This window comes from Phaethon aethereus (genome assembly GCF_964289735.1).
Source record: "Phaethon aethereus genome assembly, chromosome: 5".
NCBI lineage: Eukaryota > Metazoa > Chordata > Aves > Phaethontiformes > Phaethontidae > Phaethon > Phaethon aethereus.
The window spans coordinates 4,013,962-4,031,004 of NC_138579.1; the positions used below are offsets into that span (position 1 = coordinate 4,013,962).

General features: G+C 55.4%; 1 protein-coding gene across 1 annotated transcript; it reads left to right on the plus strand.

Annotated features, from left to right (window-relative positions):
- Positions 1 to 14,832: 14,832 nt before the first annotated feature.
- On the plus strand, positions 14,833 to 17,043 carry GNG2 (G protein subunit gamma 2; the record flags this gene model as incomplete). Its single annotated transcript, XM_082000859.1, has 2 exons — positions 14,833 to 14,919; positions 15,963 to 17,043. 2 exons carry the CDS (start codon positions 14,833 to 14,835, stop codon positions 16,089 to 16,091), a joined length of 216 nt encoding a protein of 71 aa, XP_081856985.1. The 3' UTR covers positions 16,092 to 17,043.

Here is a 17,043-nt window from a genome sequence, read left to right on the forward strand (position 1 = left end):
TGGAGAGAGCTGCCCAAGGATTTGTGCCACCTCCCTTCCTTTTGCTCTTATTTTCCATGTCCCTCAGGTGCTTTCCAGTAAGCAAACAGGGATTTTGGTAACGAACCAGCATGGTCAATGACTCATTTAGGTTGGAGGAGGCCTCTGGAGGTCTCTGGTCCCACCTTCTGCTCAGAGCAGGGCCAGCGCCATGGGCAGATCAGTGCTGTCCCCATGGACATTGTATAAGACCATGTGGGTCCAGGTGGCCCCAAGGTGTCATGCAGAAATGTGGCCAGGTCTTCTCCATGCGGTCGGGGCTTCTCCATGTCTCTACATGCCTTCTCAGGGGCTTCCTATGCCCTCACTGGGACTGCAGTGGCTTGGGGTCCTTAGGGGTCATCAGCCACCAACCTGTGAACCTGTTCAGACCTTTTCTGATCGGTCTTCAGGACTGCGTCTGCTGCTGGAGCAGCTCTGCTCTCGCTGGAAAGCGCCCAAGCAGAGGTCTCTCACCTGGGATGGCAAAGCATTGAACGTTGACCGGGTCTGGTGGAGTCCATCGGTTTGTGTAGGACCTTGCGAAGAGGCAGTGGTCTGGTGGCTCACCCGTGGGGCCAGAGCTCCAGCGTGCCCCGAGGACAGCATTTCTGAAGGGCTTTAGTCTCAATTATTCAAGGCACGCTGACCTGATTGCGCTTCATCCCTTGTATTTTTAATATCGTGGAGACGCGATGGTGCTTGCAGGGCTGGTACCATCAAAACACGTTGCATTATTTATCGGCTGATTTAATATAATTGCTGCTCAGCTTCACATCCTCGCCTGGGGGGTTTGTATTCATGTCCGGCGCTTCCCTCGCTCCCCAGCTCACGCTGGCGGGGGGGACCCTCCCTCCTCCCCCTGCACCATGCCGGGGGGAATAAAAAGATGATTTTAATGCAACAACCCAGGCTTCTGGAGAATTATAAGCAGCAAATAAGGGAGGCACTAATTATTGGGTTTTTTAAGCCTAAATCTTAGCCCTGTGTTAAGCGTTTCCATTAATTGATGTAGAAGTTAGGCTGGCTGCGAATTGGTGCTGCTCCTCCATCCTACCTGGAACCGAAACCCGGCCCCGCAGGGAGCAGCTGCCTTCATTGATTTTCATCGCTCAGGCTGGGAAAAATACAGAAATCAACGGCACGGCCCCGCGCGGAGGTTTCCCAGCAGCCAGGTAGGCAAGGAAAGGCGCTCGCCCCGGGGAAAGCAGCTCGCAGAGCAGCGGGGCCCAAACGCAGCAGCTCCGGCTCGGTTGGCAGAAGGATTAGAGCTGCGGGAGCGGGCACGGGGAGGGATCAATGAAGCACGTGCGGCCCTGCGGCACGGCCAGGATGGACCCATCCCCGGCGCAGGAGGTATCAATGCGTGGGAGGGGAGGGCGAGCCGGCACGGGCAACGCCGTCCTGTGATGCTTAATCCGGGGTTTGCACAGTTTCTTTGCTTTTTTTTTTAATTTTTTTTTTTTAATTTTTTTTTTTTAATTTTTTTTTTTTTATTGCAATGCTTGATATTGCAAGTGTAAAACCACCGCCCAGGCTAGCGGCTCTGGGGCGGCTTTCGCCTCCCGCCTGCGTAACATCAGTGTTTGCTGAGCGCGTGTCATTTCACCATGTAGCCGGAATAACGGGTGGTGGTAAAAGCAGGGCCATTGACTCAGCAGGAAGCGTGGCAGGGATGCTTTGCCTTGCGTCTTAAGGGGAAAACAGGCTGGTTCAGGGATTTGGGGCTCGATGGGAAAAGCAAGATGTCGTATGTGGAGGTTAGGAAGCGGTGAGCGCGCCGGAGAGGGGGTGAGGGTGGAGACGGGCTCAGCAAGCCGGAGGAATGGCGTGGGAAAGGCTCCGAGGGCACGGCTCAGGGGAGAAAAGCAAATTTTGCTGTTTTGCCAGAGCATCGTGGTCAGGAGAAATGCAGGTGGGTCGGGACTTGAGCAAAGGGAAGGTGCTGCCGCCTCCCGAGCCCCTTCCACGTCCCTGTCCCAATTCTGCCGCCATGGCCGTGCCCACCTCACCGCATCGGGACGGACCCGGGTGTACTCGCTGCCCCCTTAACCGGGTCCTACTTTAGCCCAAAATGCATTAGGTTACAGGAAAAAAAAAAAAGAAAGAGGCAGCAGTGGGCCACAGAAGTTAAATTTAATTGAGGTAATATGGGTCAGCTCACCAACCGAGGATGGAGGAGCAACCTACTTCTCCCCAGCCAGCCCCAGCTAACCCGGTTTGCAGCACCGCCGGGGCTCCGCAGCCCTGCCCGCAGCCCTGCCCGCAGCCCTGCCCGCAGCCCGTCAGCTCAGAGACCCCCCCAGTAGCCTCAAGTTTGCGAGCGGGGAAATCGCAGGCCATGAAACATGGGGGCCAGCAGCGCAAGCCGCACAATAAATTACTCTTCAAAGTAAGATTGTGCTATTCCATATTTTCACGGGGATTTTTTTCTCTCTCTTTTTTTCCCCGTCTTTTTTTTTTCCTCTTTTTTTTTTCCCTTTTTTTTTCTCTCTTTTTTTTTTTTTCTCTCTTTTTTTTTTCCCCCAGAAATCTGCTAAAATCGCCCACGTTTAGCGGTGATCCTCCACCCACAGCTTGGGCTCTGGCCATCAGCAAATGCTTTACTCATTTAACGGGTATCTTATTGACGCCGTAGCACAACAGCTTTGCAGCGAGACCCTTGCAGACTAACTGTAGCTGCAAAATACAGGCTTTTACCCCGCAGCCCATGCCTAAAGCACACCCAACAGCAATTACAAAGCTCTCCCATCTCCACGTGGTACATCAACTTTTTGGGTAGTGGCTCTAAAAGCACCAGCTCTGGATGCTGTGAAAAAAACCTGAAAAAGAGGTAAAGAAGAAAAAAGAGGAAAAGAAAAAAAAAAAAAGCTTTCAGCCGTGCTGATTTGATGGCAAGGATGGGAAGAGAAATACCAGGCAGCAGCACCGGAGCTTTGCTCTGCTCTAACAGATAGGCTGTGACCTGTTTGCTGTATTTGAAGCTTGAAATAGAGCCTTATGAGTAATGTGGTTCAGGTGGTTATCACTAATTAATTAATTCTTTTGTACGGTGGATACCTAATTAAAGCAATCTAAGGTAATTCCTGAGGGGGGGCTTAAACTAATGGGATGGTTAACGGGGTTGTTTCTTTGCTGATGTAACTTGTTGGGTGATTCCCAGCGGCCGGAAAGGGTTATTAGGCTCCGGGTGAGTGTTACTTAAAATAAAACTCTAATAAAGGTTTGGTTTCGGGTGAAATCGTCGGGGAATGGTTTCTCATTGCAACGGTTTCCGCAGCTGAGGGCTTCACGTGCCGCAGAAGTTACTTGGGCGAAGAGGGACGGCGAGGCTCTTGCGTTGTGAGCCAAAGGAGCGGCGTGGGTTTTATTTTAGTTGGGCTGAAAAACGCTTCGCGGAAGGATGAGCCCAGCAGCCTGGCACTGCGGCAGGAGCTACTGCAAAATCCACACGCTCCTTCCCGTTTCCTCGTGTCGCGCGGAGGTTACCCCGTAAAAATTTAGCCAAATCGGGGCGAGTCGGTGGCTCGCCCCAGTTCCTTCGGGGTGGCTGTACCCCCGGTGCCGACGGGCTGGTTAAATCACCGTAGCCTTGAGTTCAGGGTGGCTTTGGGTGAGGCTGAGGGCGGTTTGTCCCTTCGGGAGCGGTGTTGACACAGCCAAATACCCAAATCCTTTCGCAAACGTGAGGCTGGGTGAGACGCCTCCGCCTCGCAGCGCGCCCTCCTCCTTCCCCGCGCTTTCAAACCTCACGTCGCACCTTCCCCTAAAGGTCTTTATCTCGACCCCGGCAAATACTTAAGAGCAGGATGTTAAAAACTGAAACTCAGGAATGGATCAGTTAATTAACGTGAAGTAATAGCTCTTGGCCGCTTCCCTTAATTAAGGGTCAGGAGTTCAGAGCTGTATGAACAGATGTTGAACTCCTTTTCCTGGTACAGGAGCTCATTTGCTTCCTCGGCAGCTTTAACCATCTCTCTTTTTCCTGGGGCAAGGGGCAGGGAACTGGGATTTCTGAGCAAGGAATTTATTTCTGAGTCAATTTGAGTTGATTCTGGGAAGGAATCAAGAACTGAAGGAATCGAGAAATCGTAGGTGTGATGATGCTTCTAATTACAGGGTGATTTTATTTTTCTGGAGGTCTCTCCATGGGCAAAAAAAGAGCTTTTTTTGAGCATTTTTCCTCTTTTCTTGCCAGCTGGGAGGTGATGTGTGATTCCTAGACCTAGAGCCTCCTTTACAGCAGAAACTTCTGCCCCACGCAGCAAGGGACTACCCAGCCTGCTGCCACTTCATCCGTAGGAAACGGGTTTCACGGGGTGGGGGGGATTTCGGTGGCCAAGAGACAATCGGGGTTTCAACGGGAATTTTTTATCTGGTCGATTCATTCGTGCTTTTACCGGATAGTTGCCGCCCCGTCGGTGCGTGGGTGTTGGTAGAGCTGGGTTACCACCGGCGGCCCCTGACATGGTTATATCGGGGTCACTCCAGTCATGCCCTCAGTAAGTATTTTGCCAGGCTGAGAATAATCCTAAAGAAAGGGTTTGCTGTGTCACGTAGCGTGGGTACGGTGCGTTGTAGAAGGGGAACTAGTCTTTCCTTGGCCACTGCTACAGTAGAAATGCAAAATAACATACTCAAGTATTTTCAAAGCTATCCACGTAGTATTTTAACCGATGTTAAAAGGTGCATGGGCCAGGGCTGCAGATAGTGCCATTGACCCCTGTGCAGGGGAGAGACCCTCCAGCGTGGGAGAAACCTGCGGGTTTGTGGTGCCCCAAGGCTTAGTGCCCACTTTTCCAAGGTTTTTGTGGACCTGACGGGGAGAAATCCGGGCGTCCAACTCGTGGGAGGATGTGGGACCATAGAGGAGGATGTGGGACCATACGGGAGCCCCGCACGCTGACGGCGGGGGGGAAGGTGAGAGCTCTGCCGCTGGGACAGCAGGCACGTTGGGACGGGGGGTCTGCGTGGGTGGGCGACGGTCGGGTGGGCTCCCACGAGCCACTCTGCCAAAAACACCTGCAGCAGCCCGGGGCGAAGCGTAACCCATCTGTACATCCCTCCTCAGTGCTTCTCCTCTCTGCCTGGTTCCCTCCTCCTCCTCTTTTTCTGTATTTTTCTGGCCATCTATGTGCTGGAGACACTTCGGTCAGACCAGGGGACTTCAAAGACTGTGGAGATGTCTCCATCTTCCAGCCCGATGGGGAGGTCGAGGATGCCCTAGGCAGCGCGGGTACCGCTTTGCAGCAGGTAGCCAATGGGGCATTTCTGAAAAACCCTGGTTTTCCAGCGAGCACCAGTGGTTTTAGGGAATTTCTGAAGCTGCACGTTCTCCTCTCAGGCAAGTTTCATAAAAATAAAATGCAAGCAACTGAGAGCATTAGTGGGTTGTTTTTTTTTTAAATCTGGGTAGGACGAAGGCTAACTGCAGCTTCAACAGGGGAGCAGCCGCGTCCTTTACCGTCTGGGTTTTGCTGCAAGCCTGCCCAGGGAGGGAGGGATTGCCGGGATGCTGGGATTGCCGGGATTGCCAGGGCAGAGGCTCATTGAGTTCCTGCTCCTCCGCTCACATGCACTGCAGCGAGCCTTCAGTCTCCCGTTGGCCCCGTGGTCTAAAAAACACCTCTGGGTGTGTTTTAACGTTTCATTAAATTAAAAAAAAACCCCACACCCGCCAAAAAAAAAAAAAAAACCACCCAAAAAACCACCTAACCCTTAAATCATTTTCATTTTCGGTGAAGCGCGGGGCTGGCGTTCTGGGGACCGCAGAAGTGGAGCCTGTGCTTAAAGCCTCTGCTGCGGGAGAGCCCGAAAGGCTGCGCAGGGGATGGCGTGACGGGAGGCACACGCTTATCTGTGCCTTCTGCCATGTCACGCCGAAACCTGTATGAACTGTGTGAGGTTCAACAAGGTCAAGTGCCGGGTCCTGCACTTGGGTCACAACAACCCCATGCAACGCTCCAGGCTTGGGGAGGAGCGGCTGGAGAGCTGCCCAGCGGAAAGGGACCTGGGGGTGCTGGTTGACAGCCGGCTGAACATGAGCCGGCAGTGTGCCCAGGTGGCCAAGAAGGCCAACAGCGTCCTGGCCTGTATCAGGAATAGTGTGGCCAGCAGGAGCAGGGCAGGGATCATGCCCCTGTACTCGGCACTGGTGAGGCCGCACCTCGAATCCTGTGTTCAGTGTTGGGCCCCTCACTACAAGAAGGATGTTGAGGTGCTGGAGCGTGTCCAGAGATGGGCAACGGAGCTGGGGGGGGGGTCTGGAGCACAAGTCTGATGAGGAGCGGCTGAGGGAACTGGGGTTGTTCAGTCTGGAGAAGAGGAGGCTGAGGGGAGCCCTCATCGCTCTCTACAACTACCTGAAAGGGGGTTGTGGCGATGAGGGTGTTGGTCTCTTCTCCCAAGTAACCAGTGATAGGACAAGAGGAAATGGCCTCAAGTTGCGCCAGGGCAGGTTTAGATTGGAGATTAGGAAAAATTTCTTCACCGAGAGGGTGGTCAGGCATTGGAACAGGCTGCCCAGGGAGGTGGTGGAGTCGCCATCCCTGGAAGTGTTCAAAAACCGTGTGGATGTGGCGCTTCAGGACATGGTTTAGGGGACAGGGTGGTTCTGGGTTAATGGTTGGACTTGACGATCTGGAAGGTCCTTTCCAACCTAGTGATTCTGTGATTCTGTGACAGCCGAGGCCTTTTTCTTTCCGTGCCACAGCATAAGCATATAGCGAGGAGCTCACCCGTCTGTGCCCCCCTCCCGGCAGGCGTTGCCCCCCCTTGTCCCCGGGAAGCGTCGCCGCGGGCCCGCGTGGGTGCGGCGAGCACGAGGAGGGGCTGACCGGAGGTCAGGAATTGGGCCAGCCAAGTGATGGGTATCTTTCCTCTGGATGGAAACTCAGGCCGGGGCAGAAGGCGATGCTCGGCTGCAGCTTTGCTTGCTTGGACCGCGGGACCACGTATCTGGGCATCCTTACTCCCCAGTATTTGGGCAAGCCCCCAGGGCACCCATCCTCCCGGTGCCTGATCTGCGCACGCTGCTGGGTTTGTGCGTTAAAAACAAACACTCTTTCCCAGGGTTTTCCCCCAAACGACGGTGGGGTTCCTTGTGCCTTGTGCCCTGGGGCACGGTGGGGAGGTCGCGCGGCTTTTTTGGCTCCCTGGAAATCTCCGGCTTCGTCATCCGGGGAAACGATGCTGCTGTTAAAGCCCTTGACCTTCAGCACAGGGATTGGCAACTCCGGTGGCGTTTCTGCGGTGCCGGAGCCTTGCACCGACCCCAGAGCAGGTCGGTGCTCCCTCCCTGGGGTGCCCGGCCGGAGAGAGCCACCATTTCCTATGAACGGTGGCAGGAGGGACCGGAGCAGATGTTCCAGGCTGTGCTGTCTGGTGGCTGGTCCTGCACCTGAATAATCTTTTAAAAAACAAAAAAACAAACTAAAAAAAAAAGGAAGTTGAGGTTGGTTTCTGTTTGCGTTTGTTTTGAGCCGTTAGGACGCCCGTGAGAAAATAAAAAGCTGAGATTCTCACTTTCGCGTAACGCCCACGGCACGGCAAAAGGGGCAGCCCTGCGAGACCCGAAATGTCCCCGTGGGGCCGGAGCCACCCGGCTCCATCGCAGCCAGCCCCCGCTCCTCTCCGGGTCTGTACGTGCCTCTTGGGAAGGAGGTTTCTCCCGGAGCCTCATCCCGGACGGGCTGCGCAGGGACACGCTCCGCTCTCCCAGGGGATGGACGTTGCTAAAATCCTTACTGCTCGCAAACTTCACGGAAAAGCATGTTATCAGCTGCAGATATTAACGAGGTCTGGGCTTCAGCCGCGGTCGGCTCCGGCAGCGCAAGGTGGATGGAGGCGATATCCTGAGCCGGGCTCTCCGCAAAGCCAGCTCCAGCGCTGAGCTCTTTTTTTAATGCCCCAGCAAAATTACGGAAAGAGAAGAATCCTTGCAGCAGGTCCCTCTCGCTCCCTGTGCTTTGCGTTGCCTTCATAATGAGATTTGCCGGCGGAGCCAGGGCTGGCTGAGCCACTGGCAGGCTGGGTCTGCCCCCGGCGCTGCTTTTGGGGTGAAACAGGGCTGAATAGGGCTGCACAAGGCTCAGGTGGGCGACAGCTTTGGCACCTTCCCCGACTGCCGCAGAAGCGGTGGGAGGCCAGGCACCAAAACCTGCCAACACGGGCGAAACACCGGCACCTGACGGGCACCCGTCCCCCCTCGCCCCAGTTTGGCGGGAGGGATCGGATGCTGGTGTGATAACGAAGCTGTTCCCATGGAAACAGGCTCTTTTTTTTTTTTTCCTCTCGGGCGCCTTTTAATTTCGTTATTTATTTATTTGTCAGCACGTCTCTGACCTGCGAGCTGCTTTTTGGTGATTTATACACCGTATTGGACAGCGGGTGTGAAAAACGGACGTGGGAAAAGGGAATAAAATCCCTGTGGATGGGGACTGGGAGCTCTGGCCATAATCGCCGCTGCGGATTAAGGTCCTTTGCCCCAGCGAAGCGGTGTGCTGGGAGCCCACGGGCGCAAACCTAGCTCATAATGTTTTCTTTGCTTAAGGAAATAATGAAACATGTGTAATTTGGGTGTATTAAGGCTCCTTTCCCAGCCAGGTCTGCAGCTGCTGTCAAAATCAATGCGACTACACCAGCTCCCACCCCCTGAAAATGTGGCTTTCTGCTATTTTCTTTTTGTCTGTAATATTTTTATATTTTTATATTTTTCTGTATATATTTAGTAATTATTTTTCAGCCGAGCCACCTATTTTTAGCCATGGCTTTTAGCAAAAGCAACAGGACGGCTTCAAAAGCCAGCCCGCCCCGCGTGGGGGATTCCCACGCTCCAGCCGGCCGGTGACCGGCAGCGCCGGCTGCGGGGGCGATGCGACGGCACGGCCGCACGCTCGGTTATCCGACCTGGGTGCCGCGTCGCGCCTGGGTTTTAGGCGAGGAAAAGGCATCTCTCCGGAGAGCCCGCTTGCCGCGGCGGGGACCGCGGTGGCCCTGTGCCTGGCGGTGCCCCTGGGATGCGGCGAGCTGGGCTGGCCTCAGCCGCAGGGATGCGCAGGGGCCAGGAGCAACCTGAGCTGGAACAAATCCCTCTGTTACAATACCCAGCCTGGCTCCTTTTCTGGACCAAAAAAAAAAACCCTGGGTGATGCCTGCCTGGTAGGAACAGGCTTGAGCCCTGTGTCCCCCAAAATCCTGGCTGCTCCCAAGGGGGTTCACCCACTTTGCTACTAACTGGGTGGAAAATGCCAATGCATCGGTGCTGGAAAGCGTGATTTTTTTAATTGAAACCAAGAAGCAGGGAGGTTCCTGCTTTTGCCCCGAAAAGGAGCCGCTCTCGGTGGTGGGTGGTGCCGGGCGGTGCCCTGGGGAGCTGCTGTCGGTCTTCACGGTGGAGGAACGGCGAGGTTTTGCCCCGGCACATGACAGCGCTTTCGGTTTCTTTCCCGCACAGAGCCACCGCTTTTCCTTTCGGTTCAGTCGGGAGGTGTGGGGAGAATGGTCTTCTGCCAAGTGGGGAAAAACCCACCGGGAAGTGAAAAACGTCTGGAAAATCGGGTAATAGGAGGGGACATGAGCCACAGGTTTAGAAACCCAGAGGACCCACCGCTGGGTGGGCAAAGGCTGCAGAGCCCTGGAGATGCAGGAGCCGTCGCATGAAACAGAAACAAAGAGGCTCCGGCTGGTTTGAGCTCTATAGAATCTCACTGGATGCCCGTTTGCACCTTCACGAATGTAAGAAAATGCTTTGCAAGGATGCTGGCATGGCAGCCAGGGTTAGCGCTGCCCTTGAACAGCGCTGGACCCAACCCAATGCAGAACGCGCTTTGGGAGCCCCTTTCTGTAACGACAACCACCTATTTAAGGGAACGGGACTAAATAATCACCCTTAAAATGCCATTTTTAAATGCTTCGGGAAATCCGATCTCCACCCAAACGCAACTTGAGATAACACCCAAGGGAAAGGCAGGGAGGGAGCTAGAGGGGAGGTTGGGCTCAGTTTTTGCGGGGTTTTGGGCTGGTGACGGTGCAAGGTGCGCCGAGGCTGGGGACCCCTCTGCCCAGCTCTTGCTCTGCCGCCTCTGGGCACACAGCTCGTGCTGACGAGGAGCTGGCAAACGAAGGCTAATTACTCTTGCAAGCAGGGCGGGCAGCTTGCGGGATGCCAGAGCCCCATAGGAGCCCAGTTTGGGGCGGGGGGGGAGTAGCACGGCAGCTTAGCAGGAGGGCTCGATTGCTCCGGCGTCGAGAAACGCTCCTTCTGCAGCGGCTTTTTTGGATTGTCCCCGGCACTTCGCCTCACTCCTCAGCTGAGGTGGTGCCGCGGCGATGCAGCTCGTTTTGTTGCTCCACATCGCGGGTAAAAGCTGAAGATTTCGGCAAAGCCGGAGCGAGCAGCCCGAGAGCAGACGCGGTCGTAAATGCAGGATCAGTGCCTCAACTCCAGGGGTGCCCCTCACCCTTTGCCCAACTAAATCCCAATTTTTGGTGCCTGTTTTGGCTGGGTTCTACTGGTGAAAGAAGAAAGTGTAATTCAAATATGTCAATTGCTCTTCATTAAACAGAGACAACAATACATTAGGTGGGTTTTTTGGAGCATAGGTACCAGCTAGCAAAAATCAGCACCAAAATTTACGAGTCCAGACGTTTGTTGCAGGTGGTTTTGCATCCTTTTAAATGAATTCAACCTCTTGCCACCCGCAGTAAATAACCCGCGATCCCTCTGCACAACGGACAAGAAGCAAAACACCCTGGCGGGATCCTGAGTTGTAATTACAATGCAGAGTCCAAAAGAGATGATGTCCATGTCCTGTACATGCTAAACATCATTAGCATGAAAATAAAATAGCATCCTTACTCGTTAACCTGGGAGCTCCAAGGCAGGAATCCTATTATCCAGGCTCACACACCATTAAGCGTCTGAAATAAGACGCCGTCCGTATTCCCTTGTGAGCGCCATTAAACCCTTTTCTTTGCAGGCAAAGTTCAGCACAACGGCATCAGGTGCGGGAACAGCCCTGTGGTAACTGGGAATATTGACGAGTGCTTTTTTAAGTGGGGGGATTTTGATGGCTGGGGTCAGGAGCCGAGCTCTGCCGGCTGGAGGGGACCTAGAGGTAAATGGGAGTAATGCGGCGAGCGCCGGCACGCGTCCCTCCTGCGTGATGGTTCCTTCTGCCCTCGCTCAGCCCCATCCGTCTCCGGACAAACCCGCTGTGTCCAAGGGCTGCCAGCCCCCCGTGCTGCTGGGAATACCCGGATTCCCCTAACGGGGTCAGCCAGGCTCACTGCACCCACCGGGTCTCCAACCCCAGCTCTGAAAGCTCCCATCCCACTGCCTGCCCATGGAGGGATGTCACTGCTGGAAAATAAGCTGCCTGGAAAGAACAGCTATCCCCAAATACTTTGGCATTTTTCCTCCAATTTGAGGATTTATGTACTTTCCGGGGTGTTTTTAATTTGTCTGAAGTCTGATGCTCTTCGCCTCTACCCACTAACGAGTATTTTGAGTTCAGCATTGGGTCCGGTGGCAGCAATCCCCACGCCTCGCGGGGTCTTCAGGAAGAGAAATAAATCAGAGGATCATAAAATCACAGAATCCTTGGGTTGGAAGGGACCTTTCAAGGTCATCTCGTCCAACCCCCTGCCATGAGCAGGGACATCTTCAACTCGATCAGGCTGCTCAGAGCCCCGTCCAGCCTGACCTGGGATGGTTCCAGGGATGGGGCATCTACCACCTCTCTGGGCAACCTGGGCCAGGGTTTCACCATCCTTAGTGTGAAAAATCACTTCCTTAGATCTAGTCTGAAATAAATACACGTATTGCTGTGGTGTGGGGCAGCGGCACCTGCCAGGGTGTAGTTTTTGGTTGGTTGCAGTTCGTAATAAAGAGGCACTGGGGGTTAAAGGAGAGGAGGATGCTCTAGCAGCTTGGCTTGGCTTAAATCAAGTCCAAATGAAAAGGCATGGAGGCTTTGGCTTTACACCTGGTGGCTCCATGCCCTCCTGGGGGTACGGTGGGATGTTCTCACGCTGGGATAAAAAAAGCTGCTTTTGGGGCTGCCCTGTTTGAACAGCTTCACTGCTGCCTGAGCGGTGCCTGGGCTCTTTTTCGGTGGGAGATAGTCACGAGCTCAATTTGAAGTGTCACCTGCTGTTGTTTTTTGTTGTGGTTCGTGTTGAAGGAAGCACACCCAGTTGCTCGCAGTGTTGGAAACGCTGTTAAAACCATCACTGGTCCCAAACTGGTTCCAGTTCCTACGTGAAGTATCTGCAGAGGGGCCGAGTGTGGCCGGGGTGTGTGGCCGGCTCCTGGGGATGCGGGGGTCCTGCAAGCTGGCTGAGCTGCCCCCGGGTGTCCCCTCCTCTGTCCCAGGGGGGTCTTGGTCTTCTCTGGCCTTGTTTTTGGAGCTGTCTTTTCCACCTTAGTGCCTCTAGGGCTAGATGTAGTAAGAGCATGGGAGGCTTTACTTGCCATGAGGGTGGTAGCAGGGTGGGATACGTATATTTATTTTTAAAGATCGGGGCTGTAGCAGCCGTACAGAAGCTCTCAGCAGTCCTCCCTGCTCCCGTGCCACCTTCCATGAGATCAAACTTCACTCCCTAAGTGGCTCTTTGCCACTGGAACAGCAGCAAACCATGGTCCTCGCTATGAAATGGCACATCGCTGAGAATAACATTTGCTGCATTAGAAAATCCTCCCTGGGCTCCAAACCATGCAATGGTGTCACGGTTGACGGACACCTCGGAACCTACACGGCCACCAGCTGTTCCGCCAGTCCCGTGCCGGCTGCCGTGCCAGAAACGGGCTGGCACCGCCACTGCCACCGACTTCGTGGCTTTGCAGGGAGAACTGAAAGCAAAAGCAAGAGCCAGGCACCCTGGTAGCCTGCTGCTCGAACGCCTCTCCAGCAGAAAAAGTGGTGGAGAGCTGAGAAAAACCAGCGCAGACACAGCGCACGTGCCTGAGCTAAGCCCAACGGGAGCAGACCCGGCCAGGAGCTCGGGCTGCCGGGGACGCTCGGTGGGAGCCGGGCTGCGGCGAAGAGGGGAGGATTTTGGCAGCCTTCCCCGGGGGATGCTCTTTCCGCCCCACCGCGTGCTCTGTGCACCAGACGGTTAAATCGCACGCAGCGCTCGGCATCCCCTCTCGCCGTGCGTCCTGCGGCGCGCTCGGCCGTGCCGAGGGGCTCACCGCAATCCAGGGCAGGAACAGCTAAAAGCCCGGCTTGCCAACAGCCCTCGGGTGGCTGCCTGCTGACTCGAAACCTCTTCCTGCGCTGAAAACCTCACTGAACGCAAACAAATAATGTTGCTGGGGGCTGCGCTGGGAGGGCACGGGATGGGGGGGGATACGGAAGGAAACCCACAGCCTTTCTGCCTCCCCGGCGGGGGTACGGGACTCAGCGTCTGCGAGGGCTGTGGGTTTCCTAGTGCCATAAATAATGTTTTCGTTGCGTTGGCTGGCATCACAGCAACCTACCCTAGCTCCTTTTTTTTTTTTTTTGTTATATTCTCTTTATTTAAAGGAAGCAAACGGCCAAGAGGAGCAGATCTTCCCCTAGAGGCGCAAATCACCGGACAGACCTGCTTCTGGTAAAAAATAACTCCTCCTCGTGCTCCCCAACGGGCAGGGGGGTGGCTGGGGAGGGGTCTCATCCTGAAACCCCGACACGGCTCGCTCTCCGGTCACCTCCAAGCACGGGCACCTTGCTCAGTGCCGGGTTGCTTTTTTCTTTAGGTCCCAGGATGAGCCTCTATCCGAACACTCATATATCCCCCAAGATGGGCTTGAGCTGAATGCGCCCACAGCTTTTCAGTGTCCTCCCTAAAGTGCCACAAGCCCCTCATTTTAGAGCTGTGCTATTGCCCTATTGCCCGAGGGGCTGGCAGGGGCTCAAAAATCCCGAAAAAAACCCTTTTTCGAGGTTGCAGGCAGCCCCGGCCAGGCAGGGCCAGCACAGCACGGCTGTGCCTCCGCTGTAAAATACTCGGTGCTTGTAAAAGCGTCGGCTGCCGGACGAGCTGAACGCTGGGTTTCTGGCCACCGCTGCCAGAGCTCGTGGCTGTTATAAGGTAACAGAAAAACATCCGTAACGAGATGGCGTGGATGGAAAAACATCCGTGAATGAGATGGCGTGAGCTTAATGCGCGTCCCCCGCCTGCCTGGGGTAGAAATCTCGAGAAACAGGAAACGCCAGCATCCTGTTTAGCATCTCAATGTTCATGTTGGCAGCAGGGACAAAGCAAGGGAGGCCAAGGGACACCGGACACACACTGGGCACCGGCATGGGGCTGGATGATGCGCCTGGCTCGGGGCAGGGGAAGGAGCCTGGCACGGCAGCGGCAGCGTGGGGCTGCTTGGGGGGAGCCTGTTCTCTGATTTCCTTTCGCCCTGGTGCCACCACAGCCTTTCCCGTACCAGCAAAAGGCAAAGCACAGCTCGGCTGGGGTCCGGTTGCTGCAGGCTGTGCTCTAGAAGGTGCCAGTGTCCCCTAAGCATGGCTCTGGGGATGCTGGGGAGGGCACAGGAGGGGACTGCTGGCAGCGTGAGGCTGCCCGCGTACCCACAAAGGCTGGCAGCTCACTGCCCGTGTATAAACACAGGATTAAACACTGGCTGAAATGCCCAGGTCTGCATCTTCCATCCTCACGCCCTCATTCACGCGGCTCGGCTCTCACAGCTCCACGCATGCAACCCCAGCCCATCATTTTGGGGATTTCAGGGCAGGCAGCAGCTCTCTGCCCAGCCCAAGGGTTCATCCTCGTGCGTTTGTGCTCGCAGCCCATCCGGAGAGCGCGCCTGGCCCGCCCATGGCTAGTAACAACACCGCTAGCATAGCGCAAGCCCGCAAGCTGGTGGAGCAGCTGAAGATGGAGGCCAACATCGACAGGATAAAGGTAGCGTGGCTTGGGGCTTGGCTGTCGGCTCAGAGGGACGCTGTGAGGTGGCGTCTGCGGCTGCGCGACTGCCAAAAGCATGTCGCGGGAGCCAGGATGCGGTGGCGGGCGGTGTTTATGGAGGATGCTCGTCCGGGGGTCCCGATGGCCGCGGCTGAAGGCAGCGTGAGATGCTTGCCCGGAGAAGGCGGCTGGGAGCATCGCCTGGAGCCGAGCCCGGGGGTGGGATGGAGTGGCTCTCCCCGCGGCATCTCACCTCCTTGGGGACAGGTTAAGCCCACACCGTTTGTCGCGGTTGCTGTTAAAACCGTCCTTTGGGAAGCGCTCGGTGCTCAGCCTCGAGGTTAGCCGGGAAACTCCGAAAGCAGCGTTGTCCTGAAGGCTCTTTCCTACAGAAAGCTCAGTCCTTTCTGGGAGCTGCTTCTGACCGCTTCCGCTCCACCCCGGTGGAATTGCTGCTTCTGGGCACGCAAAAGCCATCAGCTTCAAGCCTGAGATGCCAGGGGATTTGTCTTCTCCACCGAGGTGGTTTTGGACGGCAGCCTGTCCCGGGGAGAGAGGTGCTCCAGGGCCGCTTGCTGGCTGCAGGCACGTCTGGGCGCTTGCAAGGAAAACCTCGCCTCTCGGGGCCGGAGGGAGCTCTGGCAGCTCGGGGGCGGCCGCCGTGTGCCGGATAAATAGCCAAGTGGGCAGCGAAGGCTGCTGCAGCCGCCGCGGGCGTCCCTGCGGGGGACGGAGGGGAGAGGCGGCGGGGACGCGGCCGCTGCCGACGTCGGTCCTCGCCGCCATGCAGTCGGGTGAAGGATGCGAAGGGTGCTGATGGGAGCGCCCGTGACAGGCCAGCTTCGGGCCCAGGGGTGAAGCGCCAGCCCCGCCGGGGACCTGCCGCTGCTTCATCGGTCGGGGCTTCGGCCGGGGTACGACGTTGCGTAGCCCAGCCCCACCGGCGGCACCTCTCGGGGCGGGGTGTCCCCAGCGCGGGTGTCCCTAACGCGGGTGTCCCTGACGCGGGTGTCCCTGACGCGGGGCTCCTTCTATTCCAGGTGTCAAAAGCGGCAGCAGACCTGATGGCGTACTGCGAAGCCCACGCCAAGGAGGACCCTCTATTGACCCCCGTCCCGGCCTCAGAAAACCCCTTTAGAGAGAAGAAGTTCTTCTGCGTGATCCTGTAAACCCTGGAGGAGCCTGACCGGCACTCAGGCCACCCTGAACACTGATGTAGAGTTTTTAGGAACGGGGACGACCTGCTAGTCCGCAGAATTCAAACAAAAATAAGTAAAATACACGGCCTGGAAGCTACAGAGATGTGCATGTTTAAAGAACCTGGCCACCTTTGGGGGAATAAGATGATCTGCATTGCGAGGCAAAAGATCTGAAGTCTGTAGAGTTGCCTAGAAAGAAAAAAAAAAAAAAACCCACAAAAAAAATATGTAAAGAATAAATTTGTGTCACTTTTCTGCTCACAGAATTGTTTGATTGTTCCATATTTAAAGCACCAGGGCTGTGCTGAGCAAAGTAACTGCTAAGGATGTGTATAACCTTCTTGGAATGATATTGTTGGTTTCTTTCCAAAATATTATTTTTTATTTAAGTTGTCAGGTATATAGCGACAGGCTAGATGACTATGATGTTACTCAATGTTTGGTCTTGTGCTTTTTAATTTCTGGCGGTAGCGTAGCACAGGGGTTGAGCGGCCCCGCGGCGGGTTAGCGAGGACGCCGGCAGCGGCGCCGTGTTTCTAGCGAACCCCACTTTCTAACGTTTTGTATATGGTTAGCTTCGGCTCTGCAAGTAAAAGTGAATCATGTGTCGTGGCTGGTGCTTCATACTCCTGTGACGACGTTCGGTGGTAGTGCATGAGAGTTTATCTCTGTTCATCCTCTCCGGGCTTTTCTTTTCTATCGTTTGACCCCACGAGCTGGTGGAAGAAGCTGCAGGGAGGAAACCGAGGCGATTCTGAAAGCGCAAGACAACTCCTGCGATGCCTTAGACGTGCCTGAAATACCTCCTGCGTTAGGGTAGGTGCCAGCCCCTGGGTGTGGGGGCTCGGGGTGGCCCCTGCCCCGGGCATCATGGGGTAGCTAGAAATCCGAAAATCAAGGTCAACCGCTTCTTTCCGGGCCT